The sequence below is a fragment of the Epinephelus lanceolatus genome, chromosome 1, assembly GCF_041903045.1.
Source record: "Epinephelus lanceolatus isolate andai-2023 chromosome 1, ASM4190304v1, whole genome shotgun sequence".
In the NCBI taxonomy this organism is placed as follows: Eukaryota; Metazoa; Chordata; class Actinopteri; order Perciformes; family Serranidae; genus Epinephelus; species Epinephelus lanceolatus.
Window position 1 is genome coordinate 28487049 of NC_135734.1, and position 21613 is coordinate 28508661.

Here is a 21613-nt window from a genome sequence, read left to right on the forward strand (position 1 = left end):
TAGAATATGAACAAGATTCTTAGAGAACTAATGCTGTAAATTTTTACAAGGAATTGTTAAAATAAAATTTCAGAACAGGATTAAAACTGAATATTTTATAACTTTGTTTCTAGAGCAGCAACAGTAATATTAGAACAGTAAAGTTTAAACTCAATATCTCATTGGAAACAAAATCGAAAACATCAATAAGCAGCCCTGACGCACAGACAGCAGAAGCTGCAGCATGATCATAAATTACCACAAAACATAAAGAATAAGCTAACAGTAACAGATAAAGAACCAGTAATGTTGGAGCTTGTCAATACTATGGTTGATAATTTGATAATTGATAATTAAGCACCGGGGACCGTTTACGACCGGTGAGATTAACAGCGTTAAAGCTGCACACATCCGTGGGAAAAAGCGTGTATTAAAAGATCCATCTTGGATTTTATGAATCAAATTTATCAGGTCATTCAAGTGAAGATTGATTTGAATCCGGTGAATTGATTATATTAACCCAGACCTAATTGGAAGTGTTCTGGTTTCCGTGCGTAGTCGGAGTTGTATCATCTATTGCCTGACAACAATTTAGCTTTATACTAGCTTTTGTTCTCTTGTATCTGCTCTATATACAGATGTCTGTTTGTAGAGGTTAGCTGAAATGACTGTTGTACAGAAGACGAAGTCTTGGCCCGTATATTTGCTGGTCACATCGGAACCTGTGAAATATTGACTGTTGCCCCCAGAAGCTTATTGTCATCAAACCAATTACTGATGGTCACCAAAAATGTATACAACATAATGAAATGTCGTTAACATCAGATGACGGCAAAACATAAAACCTGGAGTACCTCCAGCCATCTTCATCCAACCAACAAACTACTTGCAGCTGGTTTCTGATATCTGCCACTGAAACAATCTGCATGGCTAAATATCACCAAGGATACATTTAAAACAATTAGTTTAACTTGTTTGTCTTTGATTTCTTGCAATTTTGGTGAACTGGCCCTTTAATATTCCACAGTAGTCAGACACATTTAGAATAATGGTGTTCTGTTTTTGGGCAATGCCGTAATAGATATGTTACATACCGTATGGCTTTGGATTGAAATGCCTGCATGGTGCTGATGAAGCCACAAAGGTTTGCTTTACTTCTAGACCAAACCATGATACAAGCATTTTACAGATCTGCTCCCAGTGCTCCCGTTCACAGGGCATCATGACCACAGAATATACAGTTACTGTAATACAAGTCCATGTGATCCATCCATTAGTGTCGATTAAATGTCCCTGAAGACAATGGCTCGAGTATTATCTCGGCTCTTTATATCTCAGATTTCCCCTGATGATAAACTTTAGCCTAGATGACAACTGGAAGCGTATCCTGAAGTGGTAGATTAGGGTTTCTTTAATCTATTTTACAACCAGGACCCCAAAATAGAAACATGTTTCCATTCGGCTTGAGCAGGAATACTTAAGGAATATTTGAGAAAATGCTACTACATAGAAAAATCATAGTAGAAGCAATGAAAGACCCCAAATCAGAACTGCAGTGTAAAGACCACAACTGTTTTATGTAGAGTTATATGTGCTTTTGATTTGTGTAGCCATTCAGTTCCATGTTCAAACTATACGCATATCATGTCACATAGTTGTACTGTTTGAATAATCCATTTCATGGCGTTAACTGTCTTCTCAGATCATTCTGTCTGCAAAGGTACAAGCAAGTGATTTGGAGCTTTTGCAAGTTATAGACCAACGTTGATAAGTGAAAGACAGCCAATGCAGTTTGTAGTGTGCAACACTTCAGCACCATCACACTGTAAAAATATATTTATTAAAACACACCTGAAATCAGTCAGTCAAATGATTGGTTACTAGTTTATTGATTTATAGGATGATAGCTGATTTATAAGGAATTAAAGCATCTAATGAACCAAATACATTATAGAGTTTTCATTGTTTTGAGTCAAAATTGTGTTGCGTGTCTTGACCCTCAAAATCTATAACCTATGTTTTGTGGTATTGTCCAGAGATTGCATAAAAAATAAAATGAAATTAATATAAATTGGAAATACATGTCAGAACATGAATAAATTGTCCTTAGGTGTCTTTAATAGAACTTTTTAAAATTGGTTGTGAATGTAATTTGACTATTTTTCTTTGACATTTAGAAAAATATCTGCCCTTTATGAAATTATTTGCTTTTTAGCAGTTTTATGGAAGCCCACATCTCTCAGTGTGCTGAAAAAAAAGATCATGTGAGGTCATTATAATGACAAATTTTGCTCAAATAATGACTTAGTATCTCAAAATGACAAGACACTTTCTCAAAACAATTATTTACCGACCTCAAAATCTTTCTGAAAATAACTAAGTATCTCAAAATAATGAGTTAATATTTTAAAAATAATGAGAAACCTTGAGTTTCTCAAAATAATACAATTTTTTCTGAAAATACTAAGTTAATATCTCAAAAATAATGACGTAGTATCTCAAAATAACAACTCTCTCTCAAACAATTTCAACAGTCTCAAAAATATTAATCAGCTTTCTGAAAATAATGACTTAGTGTCTCAAAGTAATTACTTGATATATTAAAAAATGAGAAATGTTAGTATCTCAGAAAATAAGAATCTTTCTGAAAATAATGAGTTAATATTTTAAAAATAATGAGAAACTTTCTCTAAATTATGAATTAGTTTCTCAAAATAATAAGAATTTTTCTGAAAATACTCAGTTAATATCTCAAAATAATCGCTTAGCATCTCAAAATAACGAGACACTTTCTTCAATTATTTACTTACCTCAAAATAATAAGCTTTCTGAAAATAATGACTTTGTATTGTTTCTTATTATTCTGAGAACATTTTTTCATCATTTTTGGATACCAAATCATTATTTCCAAGAAGTTTCTCAAATTATTTTAATAAAAGTTTCTCATTTAGTAACTTAACATGTTATTGTTTTTTTTTTTTTTTTTTTGTTAAATCAAACTGGCAGAAAATGTCTTCCATAAATTTAACTCTATAGAAATGTAAGTAAGAAGCTTGATTTTAGTCAGCAATACAGTACTTGACAGATATCTGGATAGGAATTAAAAATCTTAATCTAATAAGAAACTTGAAACAGAAGAATGAATTATTTTTACAGTGTGTGCTCATGAAATGTTTTTTTACACCATGCCATGCGACAGCTCCTTATACAGATGGCTTATTCAGTACCACTTCACAATATGCATGTTTCGATGCCACATTGCACCTCCATCTCAACGCCACTATTCTCGTGCCTGATACTCTTCCAACATAAGTCTGATTATCCTACAAACACATTAGTTATGTTGCTTTATGTCATGCAGCCCAAAATGCTTATTAATAAGAACAGCTTTGACTTGTTATGAGGGTATGGTAGATAAATACCACAGTGTAAGCACTGTGTTTATACTTTTATTAAAACGGTCAAAAATATAGACAGGAACAATCTTCTGAATAGTCATAAAAATCCCCCTGGAATCCTTCTCTGTGCTTGACTAACCACTCATCCCTCACCCTCATCCTTTTGTCTCAGAGAACGTAGGCCGCTTAGTCACGCCTGCCAAAAAGCTGGAGGAAACAATTCGCCTGGCGGAGTTAGTCATAGAGGTCCTCCAGCAGAACCAGGAACACCATGCGGAGGTGAGTGAGAACCCTCTCCTCCTCTCCTCCTCAAAACACTTTCCCTCTATACTCTCACTCTTATCTCACTCCGCCCCTCAGCAGGGAGTTAGTCTTATTATCAGCCTTCTATAAATAAAGCTGCTTTCATCTATGGGTAACTAAAAAAAAAAACCCCTTTCAAAGATGAATTTAATTTAGGAGAGCTCTAATTTGTGTTCAACAGACCATGGCTACATGGAATCACAGCGCCGTGTTTGAGCAGAGACTGTAAATTAGACATAAAATGATATAATGTGTGCAGTTCTTTCCTCTGATCACAGCTCATAGCTCAGTGTTGCAATGTTAGATAAGTCGTGGCAAGCATTGGAAAATGGCAATATTTTATAGGCAGGCCATTATAAACAGGAGGCAGGAATGTAAACAACAACACAACCTCTGCATTCTCTTAATATTGTTAAGTTTTCTTTTATTAGATGACAAAATAGCCAGTGGTGGAAGAAGTGCTCAGATCTTTTACATTAAAATCACCTATACAGCAGTGTAGTAATCAGGGCTGTGACTGTATGGATTTTAAAACACAACGCATCACTGCAGTTTGGTGGTTTAAAGCCAATTGACCCTTTGCTAAGTCTCGCCCCCGGATGCTGACCTGTCATAACGTAGCATCGGGCCGGCTCAGACCAGGGTCCGACAACAACTCAGCTGTGCTCCATTGACTCTAATGCAGTCGTTTCAGATTTCCGTCATTTTCAGGCTGGTTTTGTGGATTTGGAGCTAAATGTTGTGCCTGTGGCACGTCGTGTATTAATGATACTCGTTACCTGGAGAGGTTGGAAAAAGATATACGTTTCTTCCCTGTTTCAAAACCCCAAATCAAACCCTGAAAAGTATAGTGTTAGCTAGCTAGCTACTGAAGATATAGCCTGCTGAATGTATACACATGCTGCTTTTGTTTTTTAATGATTATAACAGTGAAACAAAGGCTGACCCTGCTGAACAGGAACCAGTGAAGGGAAGCAGGGAAACTTTGTGATATTCAACCAGCTGTGTGTCATCACAGTGTGCGCAGATGAACATTGTTTGCCAAACACCGTTCATCTGCACACACTGCGATGCCACACAGCTGGTTCAATATCTGCAAAGGTTCCCTTTATATTCATTGTCTTCTGTGGCGATCAGCAGTGATGTGGTGGTTCACTTTTACACTGTGATCTGTAGCCTATAGTTCGGCTTTAGCTTCTAACTATCTTTGTCTTTTTAACCTGTTGTTGCTGCTGAGTCAGTTTGACATCCTGGATATATCCTTCAAACACAGACTGTAGACCCCTCTGTCTGCTTCTCTCTGGAATCACTCTTTCATTTTTCTAATCATATGATAGTGAGTGCGGTTAGTTACAGTTTGGGCTCCACACTTAGTCCGACAGCTTATTGGACCATCACTAAGGGGCGGGACTTAGCAAAAGGTCAATTACGGCGGAATTGCGGTGATGCGGTTAGATGGCACAACCCTGGTAGTAATACACCATTAGAGGTCCTATATTTAATATCCTATGTATGAAAGTATGAAAATGTAAAAGAGCTTGTCAGAAAATAAGTGATAAATCATGATGTATTACCTTACTAGATTGTTAATACTGATGCATCAGTGAGAGAGACGATAACATGAGGTGATTAATGTGGTAGTAAAGAAAAAAAAAACAAACATGCTGCACAAATTTGCATTCCCTTTTTGTATTTATTTATTATTTTGCCTTTTTTGTGAAATATTAAATAACTATTAATTTCATTGTACAGTTGAAACCACCTGGAAAATTCAACCATGTCTAAAACTTGTTCTTTTTGGAAGACTTTAGAAGCAAAAAAGATTGGAAAGCACTAGCTAAATCTATAACAATGCATTTTGTTTTATAGCTTGAGCAAATGTTTTATGTATGTAAAATCTTAAAATGAGAAATAACTAGTAACCAGTGAGATTAATGTAATGGTGTAAAAAATGTAATATTTCCCTCTGACATGTAGATGAGTAGAAGAATAAAGTAGCATTTCCACCACTGAAAATAGTTTATGTATTGCATCCTGTTTGCTGAGCTGGTAGGAGAGCATGATGAGCATGTGTAGTTGTGTAGATCTGAAGGTGATCCAATGTGATCTTAGAACATACAGATAAAGCAGATTTATTGTATCTCTCTGAATATGCTTGACAGGCGGCAGTCACAAGTTCTGGAGATCAATCGGTACAGTATTTTTATTTCTTTTTCCTCTTCAGTCCCCATCACGACCCCCCTGTATGGCATGTGCGCCACTATGGCAAGAGGCACCTTTGTAGGCAGAGAATGATCTCATAGATACTGTAGCAATGGGTGGGGGTTTTTTAGGCATAGAAGTGAGAGCAAACATGTTTAAAAATTAAAAGGCACTGTAGCTTGCACAACATAATTGTGATCATAAAGCATGTTCATCGGGCCATAAAGAGGTTTCCTTTCTCTCCAAGCATGCTGAACCAGTAAATTCCCCCAAAGTATGCTCCATGTGAACCTTTTGAAGTTTGATCCACCATAAACATTTGTTTCCCCTCCATCCAGCGATTAATTTTCACAGTCCGCACCTGTTCAAGCATTACTTCCCCAGCTTCTCCTCTTCCATCCCTCTCTGCTGTCTATTCTTAGTTTTAAAAAACCCTTTGAAGAGAAATGCCTCAAAAATACTTTACTGTTCTGTACATCTTCCTGTGTTCTCACTGTCATATGATTGGTGACTGTCCAAGCAGGGAAAAGAGGTATGTAGTAAAGTTGATTGAGAAACTCCCATAATGCTTTGTGCATGTCCAGTAGATGACGCCACGTCTCCTCCCTCCCCCTCAGCATCAGTACAACCCTTCAGGATTGATCCCCTTGACACGGTTGCATTATTACAGCACTATAGTCTGTCTGGCTGAACACTGGCTCTGCTCTAGAGCTTTCAGGGTCCTGTATGTGTCCTGCAACCTCCGTCAAAGGTTGGACAGACTCCTCCTGGCGACCTTTGAGCGTTTTCCCCAGCCCTTACCTGTTGGAAACTTTTACAGCCCGTTAATTCCCCCCCCCCCGTCCGCAATAAGAGTATCTCTCCTTGAATGTGATGGAGAAGAGCTTTGTTTGCTGCCTGTTTTTCTAACACTAGAACTGTCAAGCATTTGTAAAATTTTGGGAGCAGGGCAGGTAAGTAGACAGGTAAGTCCGGTTGTCACTGCCGTTGTGGTGGTGAAGCCAGATGGGAAAATAACAGAAGAGAACTGTAACAGAAGACAAAGCATGCAGCATAATTTGGAAAGATCGAGCTTCATTTATTGGACTTGGCAACGTGTTAGTCTGGATGATAAGCAAATAAGCCAAGCCAAGACTGCCAGCAAAGCAGCTACTGTGCTCCAGCTGTCAAAGGGCGAGGAAATCCTGACTGTGCTAGAAAACGGTCAGCTGAATCTCAAAGACTTACTTAACTAATTGGAACAGACGCACTCCAACGCTAGAGATGCTGCGTGCTGCAGTCTTTGGTGCGCCTCGTTGAAGATGTGCATGAGTCACATTCGCATCTAGCGGGCTATGGGTTTGTCGGTGATGTGAATGGTGGACCCCCTCGTCTCTTGGCTCGAGAGAAAAGCATGCAGGGAGCTCCACATTTGCATGAGAAAAGCACCTTTCCGTTAAATCTATAGATGCTGTCATGAATATAACAAGGCACGAACATGCAACCCTACTGTCTGATTACTTGTCTACGTATAAACTCACCTACATTTTATCCCTTTAAGTCCTGATCGATAAGAGCAGTGGGTTCAATTTCAGAGCATGCGATCAGAAACACACACACCACACACACATACACAAACAATCCAGACGGGTGTCATGGTGTGTCCTTTCCTTGCAGTGTTTTAAAGGAGTTGACATACAGCACGAGACAGTCACAGTGCATACTTGAAGGATTAATTTGCCATTTTTGGAAATGCACACTTTGCTGTCTTGCTGTTAGATTAAAAGTACTGTATCAATTATAACTGAAGTTACAGCAAGCAACTGGTTATCTTAGCATAAAGACTGAAAGCAAGAGGAGACTGCTAGCGTGGCTCTGTCAAAAGGTGAAACAAAATCCACCTACCAGCACCTCTAAAGATCAGTATCTAAGAGATGATATCTTATTTGTGTAACGTTATGCACGGTTATGTGTTAAGGTCTTTTCAGACAATAACAAATAAGCCACCTGCATATTTGCTTGGATCCGTGCAACCTTGCTGCGCTCCTTGAGAATAGGTGGGCAGACGAACGCTTCGGGAGTAAACACCAGGTGGCCTATGAGTGGTAACCATTTAAACGGCTTCTGTACACCATTTTGGTCCGTTTGTTGACACACTGGCAATCCCAGTCTTTGATGACCGATGATAGCTAAAGTTAGCTAAATTAGCATAGCCATAACTTCATAGCCCAACTAAGCTATAACTGCATAATCTAATGTCATGCATCCAGTCTTGTGCTGATGCTCTTCAAAGCAAAAGCCCTCCTGCTTTTCCTCTTAACCTTTTAGACAACAGTTACATATCTCCGGGCATTTACAAGCGGTGAGGTTCAGTGTCTCGTCCGTTGATTTAAAAAAAGAAAAAAAATCAGGACAGTTCAACTCTGGCAGCAGGCAGGTGTGTGTGAGACGAGCACCACCATAACAGTGTCTTGTCAGATTGTCCACGCCTCCCTACATGCTGCTGGCCTCTCATTGAAAACAAATTACTAGGCACGTCAATCGCTGCCTGCTTGAGAAGACCTTTAGTCGATTTCTTTGACTCCAGGAGTGTTAATTACTGAGCTTCAGAGGTAGGGGGTGGAAGATGGACAGAGCCAGGCTGGCTGTTTCACCCTGTTTCCAGTTTTTATGCTAAGCTAAGCTAATCAGCTGCTGGTTTTACCTTCATATTTAACACAGCAAACATAAGAGAGGTAACAATCTTTTCATCTAACTCTCAGCAAGACAGTGAGGAAGCATATTTCCGAATATGTTGAACTATTCCTTTAACATACATCAACATATATAAAGCATACTCAAATCCAGTGGTGTTTCCTTTTAAACTGATGAGCTCCAGTTGTGCATATTGTTCCCTCCTTCCTTGTCTTCCTTCCTTGTGTCACCTCATCTCCTAACTGGAGCCCTTGTTCACCTGTCCGCTCTCCCTCCTGCTGTGTCTCTAGGCGTTTGCGTGGTGGACAGACCTCATGGTGGAGCATGCAGAAAACTTCCTGGCCCTCTATGCCATCGACATGGATGCCGCTCTGGAGATCCAGTCCCCCGAGAGCTGGGACAGCTTCCCCCTCTTCCAGCTGCTCAACGACTTCCTCCGGACAGACTGTAAGCTCCCACGTTTATTCTGTAGACATGAGGTATTTTTATGCTCAAAGAAAAAGACACTCATGTCTCTCTGTCACTGCCTCTCTCTTTTATACAGATCATCTGTGCAATGGAAAGTTCCACAAACACCTCCAGGATCTGTATGCTCCTCTGGTGGTTAGATATGTGGATCTGATGGAGTCCTCCATCGCACAGTCAATTCACAAGGGTTTTGATCGAGAGTCCTGGGAGCCTGTAAAGTAAGGAGCCTCCGTCTTTATAGCTAGGCTGTAGGATGGTTGGAGATGCAAGGCTTTTATATTCAGATGACAGACTGACTGCGTGGAGGCTGAGAAATCTGGGAAAGCAGCTGTAATGTTCACCCAGGCTTCCTGTAGGTTCACTTTTAAAGAATGAGCCAAGAGTGGGCTGAATAACCTATTTTCCCTCTGAAAGAAATGGGTTATTTATTCTGAAAATAGTCTTTGGCTAATGTATGTGTCTTACCAATTTCTCTCTGACACATTGGGGTCAGGGCAACACCTAATATCTCTGTTGTTTTGTGAACTAACCTTCATAATGTGTGCTTTGACATGTTGCCAGAAACAAAGGGCCTCCGGTCTGTTGTGTTGCTGTTATAATTTATTTGTTGTGGCTTTCAAACTTTTGCTTTCGCATTTTTTATGGCAAAGATTATATTTAAGATTTATTAAGGTAAAGTTTTTTTTCTTGGTCTTTATTTATGTTTTGTCTTTTCAGTATTATGTTGCTTCTCCCTTTCACTGCATTAAATACTGTATGTGTGTGCATCCTGAGTCGTCTTCACCAGAGGTGTGGACTCGAGTCACAAATTTGATGATGTTAAACTCAACTTGACAAAATCTAAAAAAAAGACTTGACTTGGAATTTAACACCAATGACTCGTGACTTCACTTGAACTTTAGCCATTTGACATGAACATTTTCGGATACCTTAAAACGTTTGCCACAAATCAATTAATTTCTCTTTATTTCCTGAATCATATTAACATGAATGCTTTTCACTCCCAGCAAGTCGACATTCAATTCCCCAGATCCACTTTGTTTGAACCAATCCAACAGCATCAAATCAAGTTGCAGGAGAGAACAATAAAGAACTTTAGCTACGTTACTGACCACCAGTTGGAAAAAATGATATCAAAGATAATTTTGTGTATGTACAAAAACTATTCGGTGGTCAACAAAAAATGAAATGCAACATGTAACACATAAAAAATTACAGAGGTGCAACAGCTTTCAGCAAACTTGTTTAAACAAATAAATACACTTCAGCCAGGAGCACTTTAGTCAAAGAAGATTTTATTACCATTTGCATATTTGGCAGCATGGCTCTGTTCTGGGGCCTCTCTGCCTTTCCTTGGGCCTGCGCAGAAGGCCTCTTCCACGCACTTACGTGTAAGGCCTGAAGGCGGAGAGACCATACCTCTCTGCCCTTCCACGTGCAGATGAGGGAAGACTGAGGCAGAGAGAGCAAACCTCCCTGCCCTTCCATGCGCCTACATGGAGAGCCTAAGGCAGGAAGCAGCAGCAAAGACCCCCCAGGAACAGAACAGAGCAGCATCAATGACAAACAGAAATGACATTGATAAGTCCAACACAGCATTAAAAGGAGGCGCTGGGGTGGAGGCAGGTTGCAAAGAGGTTTGCAGAGGAAGCAGCAACAGTAGGCAGGGCAGAGCAGTTTAAATAGGGTGCCTTGAATGAGATTTGCCAATTGGTTGCATAGAAAGAAATCATGTGATCTATCAGCTGCTCCATCAGTTGATTGGTTGTTTGAGATCAGCTGATGTAGCTGGGATGTGAGCTGAGCTTGACATCGTGTCCTGCCGCCGTGATTTTTGTAAATTTAATACATTATTAAGGCAATATGACTTGTTTAGGACTTGAAACTCAAAGTCTAGGACTTGAGATTTGACTTGCCAGTTTTGACTTGAGACTTGAGTCAGGACCTGGGTTGGGACTTGAATGCAAAGACTTGAGACTTACATGCGACTTGCAAAACAATGACTTGGTCCCACCTCTGCTCTTTACTCTGTAGGTCTTCGTATAATGTGCGTCTTTGACAATCTTGTCTTGTTTATGTGTGCAACTCTACGTTCCTGTTCTTGTCTTTGCCCCTGATTTCAGATTTTCTGTTACTTTTATGATGAGTGTTACATGGCTTTCTGCAGCTCCCACACCACTGTTATGGATTCTTTTTTTCTTTTTGTCTGTCTTTTCTGCAGGAGTTTAACAAGTAATCTGCCCAATGTGAATCTACCAAATGTGAACCTCCAAATTCCCAAAGTACCAAATCTGCCAGTGCCAGTAGCAGGACTATCAGTTAACCTTCCACAAATGCCTAGCTTTTCTACCCCGTCATGGATGGCTGCTATATATGACTCTGAGTGTGTATTCAACTAGTTTACTTTAGACATATTAAGCAAGCAGAGGCTGCCTTGGTATGAAGATGCCCTCAGCTAAAAAATCTGTCAAAAAATCGAACACTTTTTTAATGAAAAGTACAACAACATTTCCTCTGTATGACTCCAACTGGAGATGAAATGTTACCCCAAATCTAAAGATCAATTTCAGTTTGTTTCCTCCTGTGTGAGTACTCCATTATTATGTCCATGTTCATGCCAAGGGCACTCTGAGAGGTGTTAGAGTAGATGGGGTTCTGCTTTTGAAAATGAGAAACGCTCTCATTTGTCTCAACATGCATGCTGTTGAGCTGAGGTGTGGAGATACAGGCCAAAACAAAATATTAATGTGACATATTGCTCCGAGGCTATTTGGAAACATTTGCAAGCCAAGATCTGCGGTCTACAATAGATGTATCTCCCCAGAGTTGTTGTCCACAGACATTTGCTTTAGTGATTTTTTAGCGCGCTGTAGATCGTAAATGGCCATAGTTTCATCTCTGACCTTGACCACCTGCCAGTAGTCTGATTGGGAGGGAAGATAATGGGTCAGATTGGAGATGATACTGCAGAGAGGCTGGCCGGCTCGTGTTCAGACCTCTTAGTTTTATCACCTCCCGCTCCGACTACACATCATCCCTGCAGCAATTTCCCAATGAGCTCTACTCAGGATGCCCTAAAAGGTCTGCATGGTTTGTTTGGTAATTCTTCCAGGGGCCCCACAAGCCTGGGGACATGGATGTTGAGAGAGGGCCTGTGATGAAGAAAAATCAATTTGGAGATTTTTTTTTTTTTCTGTTTTGTTGAAACACTTGGTTCATGAATGCCAATTTTACACGCCCTCCCTCACATCTCCATTCCCCTCTCCTTTGTCTTGACACAGTGTGATTAGCTGCTGTATCTGCAGTGATTTTACCTGCATGTGGCCACTTCACATCCCAGTCAATAACCATGCTCTGCAGCATGGTTATTGAGTCGTTGCAGTAATCCCTGCCCGCTCTTTTCCACCCATACACTGACTGCCCACAAACACCTGAATTGACATTTGGACGAACCAGTCAGTCTATGGTCAGAGAATAATTTGACTGTGTTTAGGTGTGGAGGAACAGCATCCTCCTCTGCACCTGCCACAACACCCCCCTACCCCCACCTCCTCTCTCCAGCAGGGTGACTTTTTGTTCTCTGACCTTTGTGTGTGTCTGTTTGGGTCGATGGCAGTAACGGCTCTGGGACGTCGGAGGACCTCTTCTGGAAGCTGGACGCCCTCCAGACTTTCATCAGGGACCTGCACTGGCCTGAGGATGAGTTTGCCAAACACCTCGAGAGTCGTATCCAGCTCATGTCAAGCAACATGATCGAGAACTGCGTCAAGCGGTGCGTGTGTCCGTGCGTGAGAGGGAGACAGACTGACAGAAACAGAAATACTTGGAGGCACCGAATGCTGAGAATGAACTCTTTACTGAATATTTTATATTATAGTGTGTATAAATATTTCACTTGCCTTGCAGCACCAGGATGGCATTTGAGTCTAAGCTGACAAAGAGCAGCAAGTCCACAGATTTCCGCATCTCTCCAACATTATGCACCATGTTCAACGTGATGGTGGATGCCAAGGACCAGTCAGCTAAATTGTGCGCAATGGAGATGGGCCAAGAGGTATGACCTTCACCTGGGACACCGACTGCATAGAGTCAGTTTTATATTTGCAAAAAGAAAAGAATCTGTGAAATCGCTGTTTTGTTAAAATGTGTTCCCTTCTTTACAGAAACAGTACCACACCCAAATAGACGAGCTGATTGAGGAAAGTGTGAAAGACATGATCCAGCTGCTGGTTGCAAAGGTGCGACTGTTTATCAGCTGTGAAAATAATGTATTATTTATTATATTATTTGTTACTACAAGTCATGATTTTTAGAGATGACAAAGTCAGGTATCTCTGCAACTGTCTGATGGATTGCCATGAAATTTTGTCATGATTCCCAGAGGATGAATCCAAGTGTTGTTAGTCATCCTCTGAATTTTCTTGTAGCACCACCATCGGGTTGGGGTACAGGAAAATACAGCATAGTATTGTGATATTTGCATGGCAGTATTGTATCCATACACGGATGCCGTATATAATTTTTTTAATAATATAAATTGTTAATATTGCAAATACAGAAAAAAAAAAAAAAAAAAAACAATCAACATTTTTTCTAACCTCCAGATACATTTTGCTGCAATAAAAATGCTTGAAGTGAAATAAACAGACTGAAAACTTTATCCTAGTTACAGATAAAACAGATGTTGACAAAGTTTTCCTTTGGGGACATGATTTACAGAATAAAAGGTAATAAATCAAAATATATGTTATTGCAATTCTCAACAATTGCAATATTATATTGTGACTTAAGTACAATATCGTAAGATGGGGCCACTTGTAATTCCCACCCCTACTTTTGGGTCTAAAGGCCTCTAATCTAACATCTTAAAAAAATGGTTACGCACAGAAACCTTGCACACTTAGTCTGACTTGTTTTATTGTTCTATTCATTGCAAAAATTTACAAATGCCTGCATCTTGCATTTTACACCATGGCTGAAAGAGGCTGAGCTGTTGCTCTCTGTCTGTCTGTGTCATCATCCACCTGAATATTACCATCTGACCTATAGAAAGTAGCTATCTGAGATGATGATGATGATGATGATGAAATGATAATGTTAGATCCATTCCTCTGTCTTGTTGCGGATGTGTCCCGTCGCCACATATTCTTCACTGATTCTTGGTCAAAAAACTCTTAAGACTGACGGATGTGGAAAAAAACAGAAAATCAGACCTGTTCCAAAAACTTTAATGCTGGACAAATGTTTCAAAGTCAGTAGGTAAATGTTATTGACACAGCATGAGGTTGTATTTATTGTTAGATGTGCAATAATTTTGTACACAAAAAACAACCTCTGTGGCAAAGACCTGAAGTTTTTACTTCTCAGTATCTTATCGACTGTTCTGAATTAAACTGAAATGGCTGACACACATTGAAGCCCCTCTCAGGATAAATTACAATCACTTCGGTTTTAGTGCCATCATCTGGTCAGATTCCATTTTCTTCAATACTGTATGACTAAATACCTGCAAAAGTAATGCAGAGTGTCTGCAGGTCCTTAAAACATCTTAAAAAATCTTCATTAAATAGTCTTGAATTAGAATTTTTGAGGTTTTAATTGCCACAAACATTTGATCAATTTTATTTACATTTATTTATTTTTTATTTATTTATTTTTTGTCAAAATGAGACAAGCTCTTTCTGATGTTAAACATTTTTAAACCTATTACTGAACCCAATGCTGCCTTTTTACTTTATACTGTACTTGCACTCACCTGTTGGCAAAATGTAGATTAACCTAACGCACTCTAATAACCATCTTCCCACATTAATCCTGCAAAGGACCACTTATGTACTACTTACCTTTATATTTACCTGCAGTGCTTTAATGAGAAACAGATGATTTGTCTAAAAATCAGTCTTAAATTTGGTTGAAAATATCTTGAAAAGGTCCTAAAAAACCTTAAATTTAAGTGTCTGATACACCCTGTAATGACACTCCTATCAGCCTCAGCTGCACTTCATGTTTATTGCTTTTTAGTAAAACTAAACTAAAGATGGTGAACATGGTAGAAACAATATACTGTACCTACTTAACATCAGCACGTTAGTATACTGACGTTAGCGGTGCTGTTACCATGAATTCTGTCCTTTCTCGTTTCTCAGTTTGTTGCCATTCTGGAGGGCGTGTTGGCAAAGATCTCCAGATATGATGAAGGCACTCTCTTCTCTTCATTCCTCTCATTCACGGTGAGATGAAGCTTCTCTTTATTCAGTCCCTCACCAACCTTAAAGGGTTGATTCTGTAATATTTAGGGCTGGTTTTTGATCCTCAATATGTTGCTTTGAAATCCAGCCTCAGGTGTTATATCTGTGCTCCTATTAAAAATGTAAAGACATATCCAGCCCTAATGATATTACAGTAATAGTAAATAAAATGTTTAGATATGAACTCTCAGCCTGTGTTTGACAGTCTTGTTTTGGTTTCAGGTGAAAGCTGCCTCTAAATATGTGGATGTACCTGTAAGTGCAATAACACCCTACACCTCCCTGTGTGCTTATGAGCTTGTGTGTGTTTACCTGATACAGCTGAACAAGCTGCCTTTTGTTTTAATCACCAACAGTGTTTCTTTCTGTGTCTTCTGCCAGTGTGTTTTTATTCTCCTCCTGAGCCCCGACCCTGTTCTGTTTCTGTTTTACAGAAACCTGGAATGGACGTGGCCGACGGCTATGTGACCTTTGTGCGCCACTCTCAGGATATGCTTCGTGATAAGGTCAATGAGGAGGTGTATATAGAAAGGTTATTTGATGTAAGTAAGATGCCGTCTCCTCCTCACAAGAAGGGAGGGGCCTTCTAAAATGTGGCAAAACAACAGGGCAGAGAGGGATAAGTCCCATTTTGAGAGCAGGATGTGTATTTCAGCCTTGCAGAAGAGGCTTTTCTGATCCTCTCCCCCTCTTGACTTCTCTCTTTCTCTCTGTCTCTCTTCTCTCTGAACCTTAGCTGCTGCCCTCTGCATTCTGGTGTGCATTGCCACAGTGCTTTTGGGCCTTTGTGTATTAAAAAAAGGAAACTTTTATTTACAAAGAGTCCATAAAAGCATCCTCAAAAACAGGATTATCTGAAGCAGTGCTCTCTGGAAAGAACAGAACTATCCATAGTGATCACATACCAGCACACTTACTTCTGTTTTCCTAGCTCACCTCTGTGCTTTCAGATACTTTCCACATAAAGCATGTCAGCCTCCTGAATAAATGACACTCAGCCCTCTTGGCCTCAGTCCACAGTGAAGCACCCGTGCAAGTTTCTCTGTGAACTGCGGGGTGAAGGATGCACTGTTGGATGGGCCAGGGTGACACAATGATGTCAGACTCTGAGGCTGGCATGTCGTATACCCTTCGTCTGTTAGAGCAGTGGTTCCCAACCTGGAGGTCAGGACCAAACTGAGCAGCCAGATAAATCTAAAGGGTCATGAGATGATTTGCAGGATAGGAAAAGAAGAAGAGACACATTTCTACTACACAAAATAATGTTAGTTTTTCCTGACTTTTCTCAGACTTTTTTTTTCCTTGTGAAATGCTTTCAGCTGCTTGTTGCACCAGCTTGAGTATAACATCAACAATAACTGCTGCGCTGTCGTATAACTACATTATCTGAACTTGCATTTCCATAACGGTAATGAAAACATTGTAGCAGAGCATGAGCGTTTTACCTTGTCAATCAGTGTGATGGGAGAGAAAGCAATACTAAAGTAGTGATGGAAATTACGGGACCTACAACCTTAAAGAAGCTGTGTACTGTATGACATTCAGAGAAGAGATGAAACAATATGAAAATTTTGTACCACAATTACAATGACCAAAATTATCACTGATATTAATATTATGGCAGTATTGTTCAGATGTGTAGAAAATTCTTAGAAAATGCAGATAAACACACTGACATAAATTAACCAAGTTTTATTTATACTGATCCAATAATCAGCCAGTCTTTGAAATGCTTGCTTGAGTGCCTGTCACTGCAGATGGGGGCAAGAGACCAGTAGCATCAGTGGGGTTGGCCGGCTGCACGCCCACTCTGTAAACTGTAAGGCTGAAAAATCTCTGCAGCGCTGTCACCGCCTTTCACCAGTGACACAAAACACACCCACGTTGCAGGCTGCACCTGCCTGCTAACTTTGGTTGATGTTGGACAATATTTGATTGTACTGCATCAATATTTGAGTTTTTCAAAGGCGTAATAATTTAACATGGTTTCAATGAAAATTAAACTTTGAATGCTAATTCAAATTCATGGTTGCTAATGCTAACCATCGGGACTTTTATCAAGGTTTATCTTGAAATCAGCAGCCATATTACCCTTAAGTGGCCGTACACATGTCGCGTTTCTTGCACCCTCAAATTCCTTGTTCTCTATGCAGACGTGCAGCAGGCACTGAAACACCAGAGTGAAGCCAGAGCGACACGCATACACTTGTTCCTGAGTGCCTGTTTTTCAGGGCGCGATTGCTGCACCCTGAGATAAACCTAGTTCAACTTTTGGAATACAGCAGCGTGCATCGCATGTCATGTGATGAGGATCAACCAATCACAGCCGGCAGATATCTTTCCCTTTTTCCTTAAATATCAGTCTGTGGTAAACATGGAAACATTGATCATTTTAGTCCAGAGCTGTCAGAGCTTTATATCTGTTCGAGGGACGATAGGCCAACAGACTTATAAACAGCACCTAGAAGAAGATCAGCTCATTATCTCAGTTAAATGGGCTATGATTTGGTGCTTGTTAATGTTGCTTAGCAACAAGGGGGGGGGGGTTGTGTTACCATGGGTCGGGAAGGAGTTATCAGGAGTAACCATCGCATGAGCCGGACCGGCTTACCACAGCAAACCACAGAGAAGCTCAGATTACAACATACACAGAGAAGTAGTGTCTTCAATCTCCGCTCAGTGTTTACTCCGCTATATCCTTACATAGAAAAATACTGGTTCGCTGCTACATTAATACTCTGAATGTGGTATACAGCTCCTTTAATTAAAGAGGGAAAAGTAATGTATGTTATGATGTATGATGACACAACACATAATTGACCTCATTAATAAGGCAACAATCATTTATTAATTGTTTTTTCACTAAGACGAGGATGGCTTCATCACACATAATAACAGAAACATTTCCTCTGGAAAGCTCTATATTTAGAGGTGATTAATTGATCTGTTGATTGACAAAAAATAAATCATTTGCCACTATTTGATAAACAAATAATCATTTTAAGATGTCTTTATTCAAGCAAAAGTTGCAGCCTCTCCTCTGAGATCAGTTGCAGCTCTTCCTGGTGCCGCAGCCTTTAGGACTAATATGAAGGAAACGTGACTCAGGTTAAACAGCTTACAGTTAAAAGAAACATACACCCTGTGTTATGGGGGGGCGTCTGAGTAGGTAGGACATGTGTGTAACAGGTTGGGAACCAGTGTGTTAGAAGGTGAAGAGAGCACTGTCTTACAAAAACATAATCCTAACGGGATACATTGACAGCAATGTGTCCTCCATGTGTGATTCGAACGACACATAATGCTGTGATGTGTGTGCTTCATGTCATTCAGAAACTATTTGTACAGACCTGTGTCTCTAAAGGTGTGTGACGGCTTTGTGTGTTTGACAGATCCTCAGTTCTGTGAGGCAGTGACGTGAAGTTTTTTATGTCTGAGAGATACACAGAAGTCTCCCTTTGGTTTTTATATTTTGTGTTTGGCTGTAGGAGCGGGAGTCTTGTGCCAGATAAATATGATTTGTTTTGTTTTGTTTTGGAGTGAGGAGTGATGCTGTTGTGAGGTGGGTCTGCTTTTTCGTCTTTGAGGTCCACACTAGCTTCCCTCCGTCTCCGTCTGTGTTGTCAGTTTTTTCTAGTGTGGAGTTTTCCCCCCGTGTCCTCTGTGTGGCCCCAAAGTGCTCCGAAATCCTACTCAGCACTGTCATGTTGAATTCTTCTGAAGATTTCTCAAGCTGTGAATGTTTCAGTTTAGCATTTTAAACTCTGCTTTACCTCAAGGATGTCTATGTTTTTCTCTTTCATTTGAATGCATCTCCATCCATCCATTTGCATGCATGTGACAAACAGTTCCTAGATGTTGCATAGGCTCTACTTTATCTCTCTTTCTTTCACTAATTAATTTCAATCCTTTTTATCTCCTCTTTTCTGATTAACACCATTCCTGCTGCCTCCTCTATTCAAAAAGTGGCACTTATCTCTAGTGTTGCGTTGCGTTGTTTTATCACATTATGTTGGTTGGCATGGTTTTTAGAGTCAAATAATCTTCCTGTGTACATCTTCTAGCATGACCCTCCTCCTCAGAGTTCTGCCTCATTTGCACATAGAGCAGTCTTCCTTAGCACGTACTCTGCCACCCACCCACCTGCGAGGTCTGCATGCACTGCACGCTCAACTCGACTGTGAAGTGGACAGGCATCTGCATATCCGGCCTCAAGTTCAAACCTTTCAACCATTCACCTAATCTAAAACAAACCTTGACTCCAAACCTCAACTACCAAACAAATTCAATCCTCACGCTTCTGATTCAGGCCGAAGAGAAAGCTTCCTCTGCGTTCCTGCCTACTCACATGTTTAAAGTTGACTTCTTTTTTCTTGAAACTGGAGGTGTGACAACTATTTCTATTAGACTTGGGTGCTGTTCTCTTGTAACTTTAAAGAGTCTGGGTAACTGCCGCCCAAAGCAAAGCAGAGAAAAGGTACAAGAAAATAGCACCGCTGCTCCCTGCCTGCTAACCATTTACTCACTCTCATTCTATTTTTCTTTTGCTAATGGACTCGTGTCAAAACTATAATTTCAATCCTCCATACAGTGGTAGTTTTCTATCGTCAGTGTAGGGTATTTAAATACAGCTCGGCATTTTCTACTTGAATAAATTATAAATAAAGGCTAAGTAATTGCCTTCAATATTTGATGGGCCATGCAGCTTTTACAAAATATTGACTTTCAGAGGGTAATTACAGTGTGAGACAGATAAATCTGTCAATGCTTTTATGACTTCCCTCGGTTTTATTATTTCCTTCAAGTAGCAGAACAGTAGTATCAGTGCTCTGAGTATTTCCTCTAAAATTGCTCTTTTCAGTTCTTCAGAGTGCTGTTAGCGCAGGGTGTGTGTGGATGCACACTGGTGGGGTGTGTGTGTTTGTGTGTGCTGGCAACATTTACTGAAACAAAGAGTAAGGCCCAAATTCATAAAAACTCAAACTTATTTTAGTGATGTAACTGAATTAAATTATCATAATGGTACAATTTTACTTGGACCAATTCTCATGTTTAATTCTTAAATGATTCTTAAGTGATTATGTAACGCGTGAGTTTAGGCAAGTGAGCCTGTCTGTTTAATAAGTTTAAAGGTCCTGAAAACCTGTTTTCTTAATCAACTTTTTTGCTATAAAAGAAAAAGTTCACCATTTTGGGAAACGAGCCAATTTTTTTTCTTGTTGAGTTAGGTGAGAAGGTGGACACCCCTCTTATATCTCCTCAGTGGAAGCTTCAACTTGGATACGGTTAGCTTAGCTCAGCACAAAGACTGGAAACAAGGGGAACAGCTAGCCTGACTGACTGTCCAAAATGGTAACAAAATCTGCCTGCCACTTCCTCTAAAGTTCACTCATTTAAAGGGGAACTAATGTTTTTTTCAACCTGGGCCCTATTTTCCGATCTACTTTTGTCTAAATGAGTGATAGGATGTTCAATATTTGACATTTCTCCGGTACGAAGCTAGGGCTGACCTGCCTGCAGCCCGTGAGCGTGCGCTATATTAAATAATAGGGCACTCGTCAAAATACGTCCACTAAAAGTGCAGTTTTTTCACACAGATAGGCTCGGATTGTTAGTATAATTATCCAACAACATAACGGAAAGGAGAAATAAACGTCTGTGTTTACCTTTAGCTGAATTTGGGCATGTTCCTCTGCTGCTCCCTCTCTCTCCTCGTCCACTCTTCAATTTGTAGTGTCCATGTACGTCTGTGTACTCCGTGTTCAAATAAATACGGGCAGTCATCAAATTCAAATGGCTCATCCAGATCCAGTTGGTCAAAATCGGGCATAAATTCAGCCATGACTACTCCAAACAGAGTAACTCCTCGCATTTGTAAGGTCACTCCAGCGGTAACTTCCTGCAACAACTCAAATCTCGCGAAACGTGAGATTTCAGAGCCAACTGGATCTGGATGAGCCATTTGAATTTGATGACTGCCCGTATTTATTTGAACATGGACGTACTCGGACGCAGAGCTCATTGAAACTGAAGAGCGGACGAGGAGAGAGAGGGAGCAGCAACAAGTAGAGGAACATGTCCGAATTAAGGCAGTTTATACTTGTGCGTCAGCTCTGTGCGGAGTCTACGCTGTAGCCTACGCACATGGCCTACGTCGTTGTGCGCATTTATATTTATGCGGTGGTGTGTATGTCTCACTCTGCAGTTACACCTCCAAAACACTAGTTAGTGGCGGGGTTTTTGTGAAGTGCTGTAAAGTTTATCACACCTAGAACACAAACTTCAAACACAAGTACGCAATTCGGCTCCAGTGCAACTGACAGTGTTCACCCGACAAAACGA

The 21613-nt window shown here is 40.2% G+C and overlaps 1 protein-coding gene across 11 annotated transcripts in view; it reads left to right on the forward strand.

Moving 5' to 3' along the window:
• Window positions 1-21613, forward strand: part of LOC117256774 (calcium-dependent secretion activator 1) — a 101046-nt gene that overhangs the window by 73104 nt on the left and 6329 nt on the right. For 4 of the 11 annotated variants that reach the window (XM_078168959.1, XM_078168925.1, XM_078168930.1 and 1 more), the window contains 11 exons: window positions 3550-3656; window positions 5843-5872; window positions 8846-9002; window positions 9100-9241; window positions 11245-11406; window positions 12640-12795; window positions 12930-13077; window positions 13187-13261; window positions 15170-15253; window positions 15494-15526; window positions 15706-15813. In XM_078168959.1, coding sequence (XP_078025085.1) covers window positions 3550-3656; window positions 5843-5872; window positions 8846-9002; window positions 9100-9241; window positions 11245-11406; window positions 12640-12795; window positions 12930-13077; window positions 13187-13261; window positions 15170-15253; window positions 15494-15526; window positions 15706-15813 — 1202 coding nt within the window. The remainder of the gene's footprint in view (window positions 1-3549; window positions 3657-5842; window positions 5873-8845; window positions 9003-9099; window positions 9242-11244; window positions 11407-12639; window positions 12796-12929; window positions 13078-13186; window positions 13262-15169; window positions 15254-15493; window positions 15527-15705; window positions 15814-21613) is intronic. The other 7 variants (XM_033626425.2, XM_078168935.1, XM_078168950.1 and 4 more) reach the window with 3 other exon arrangements.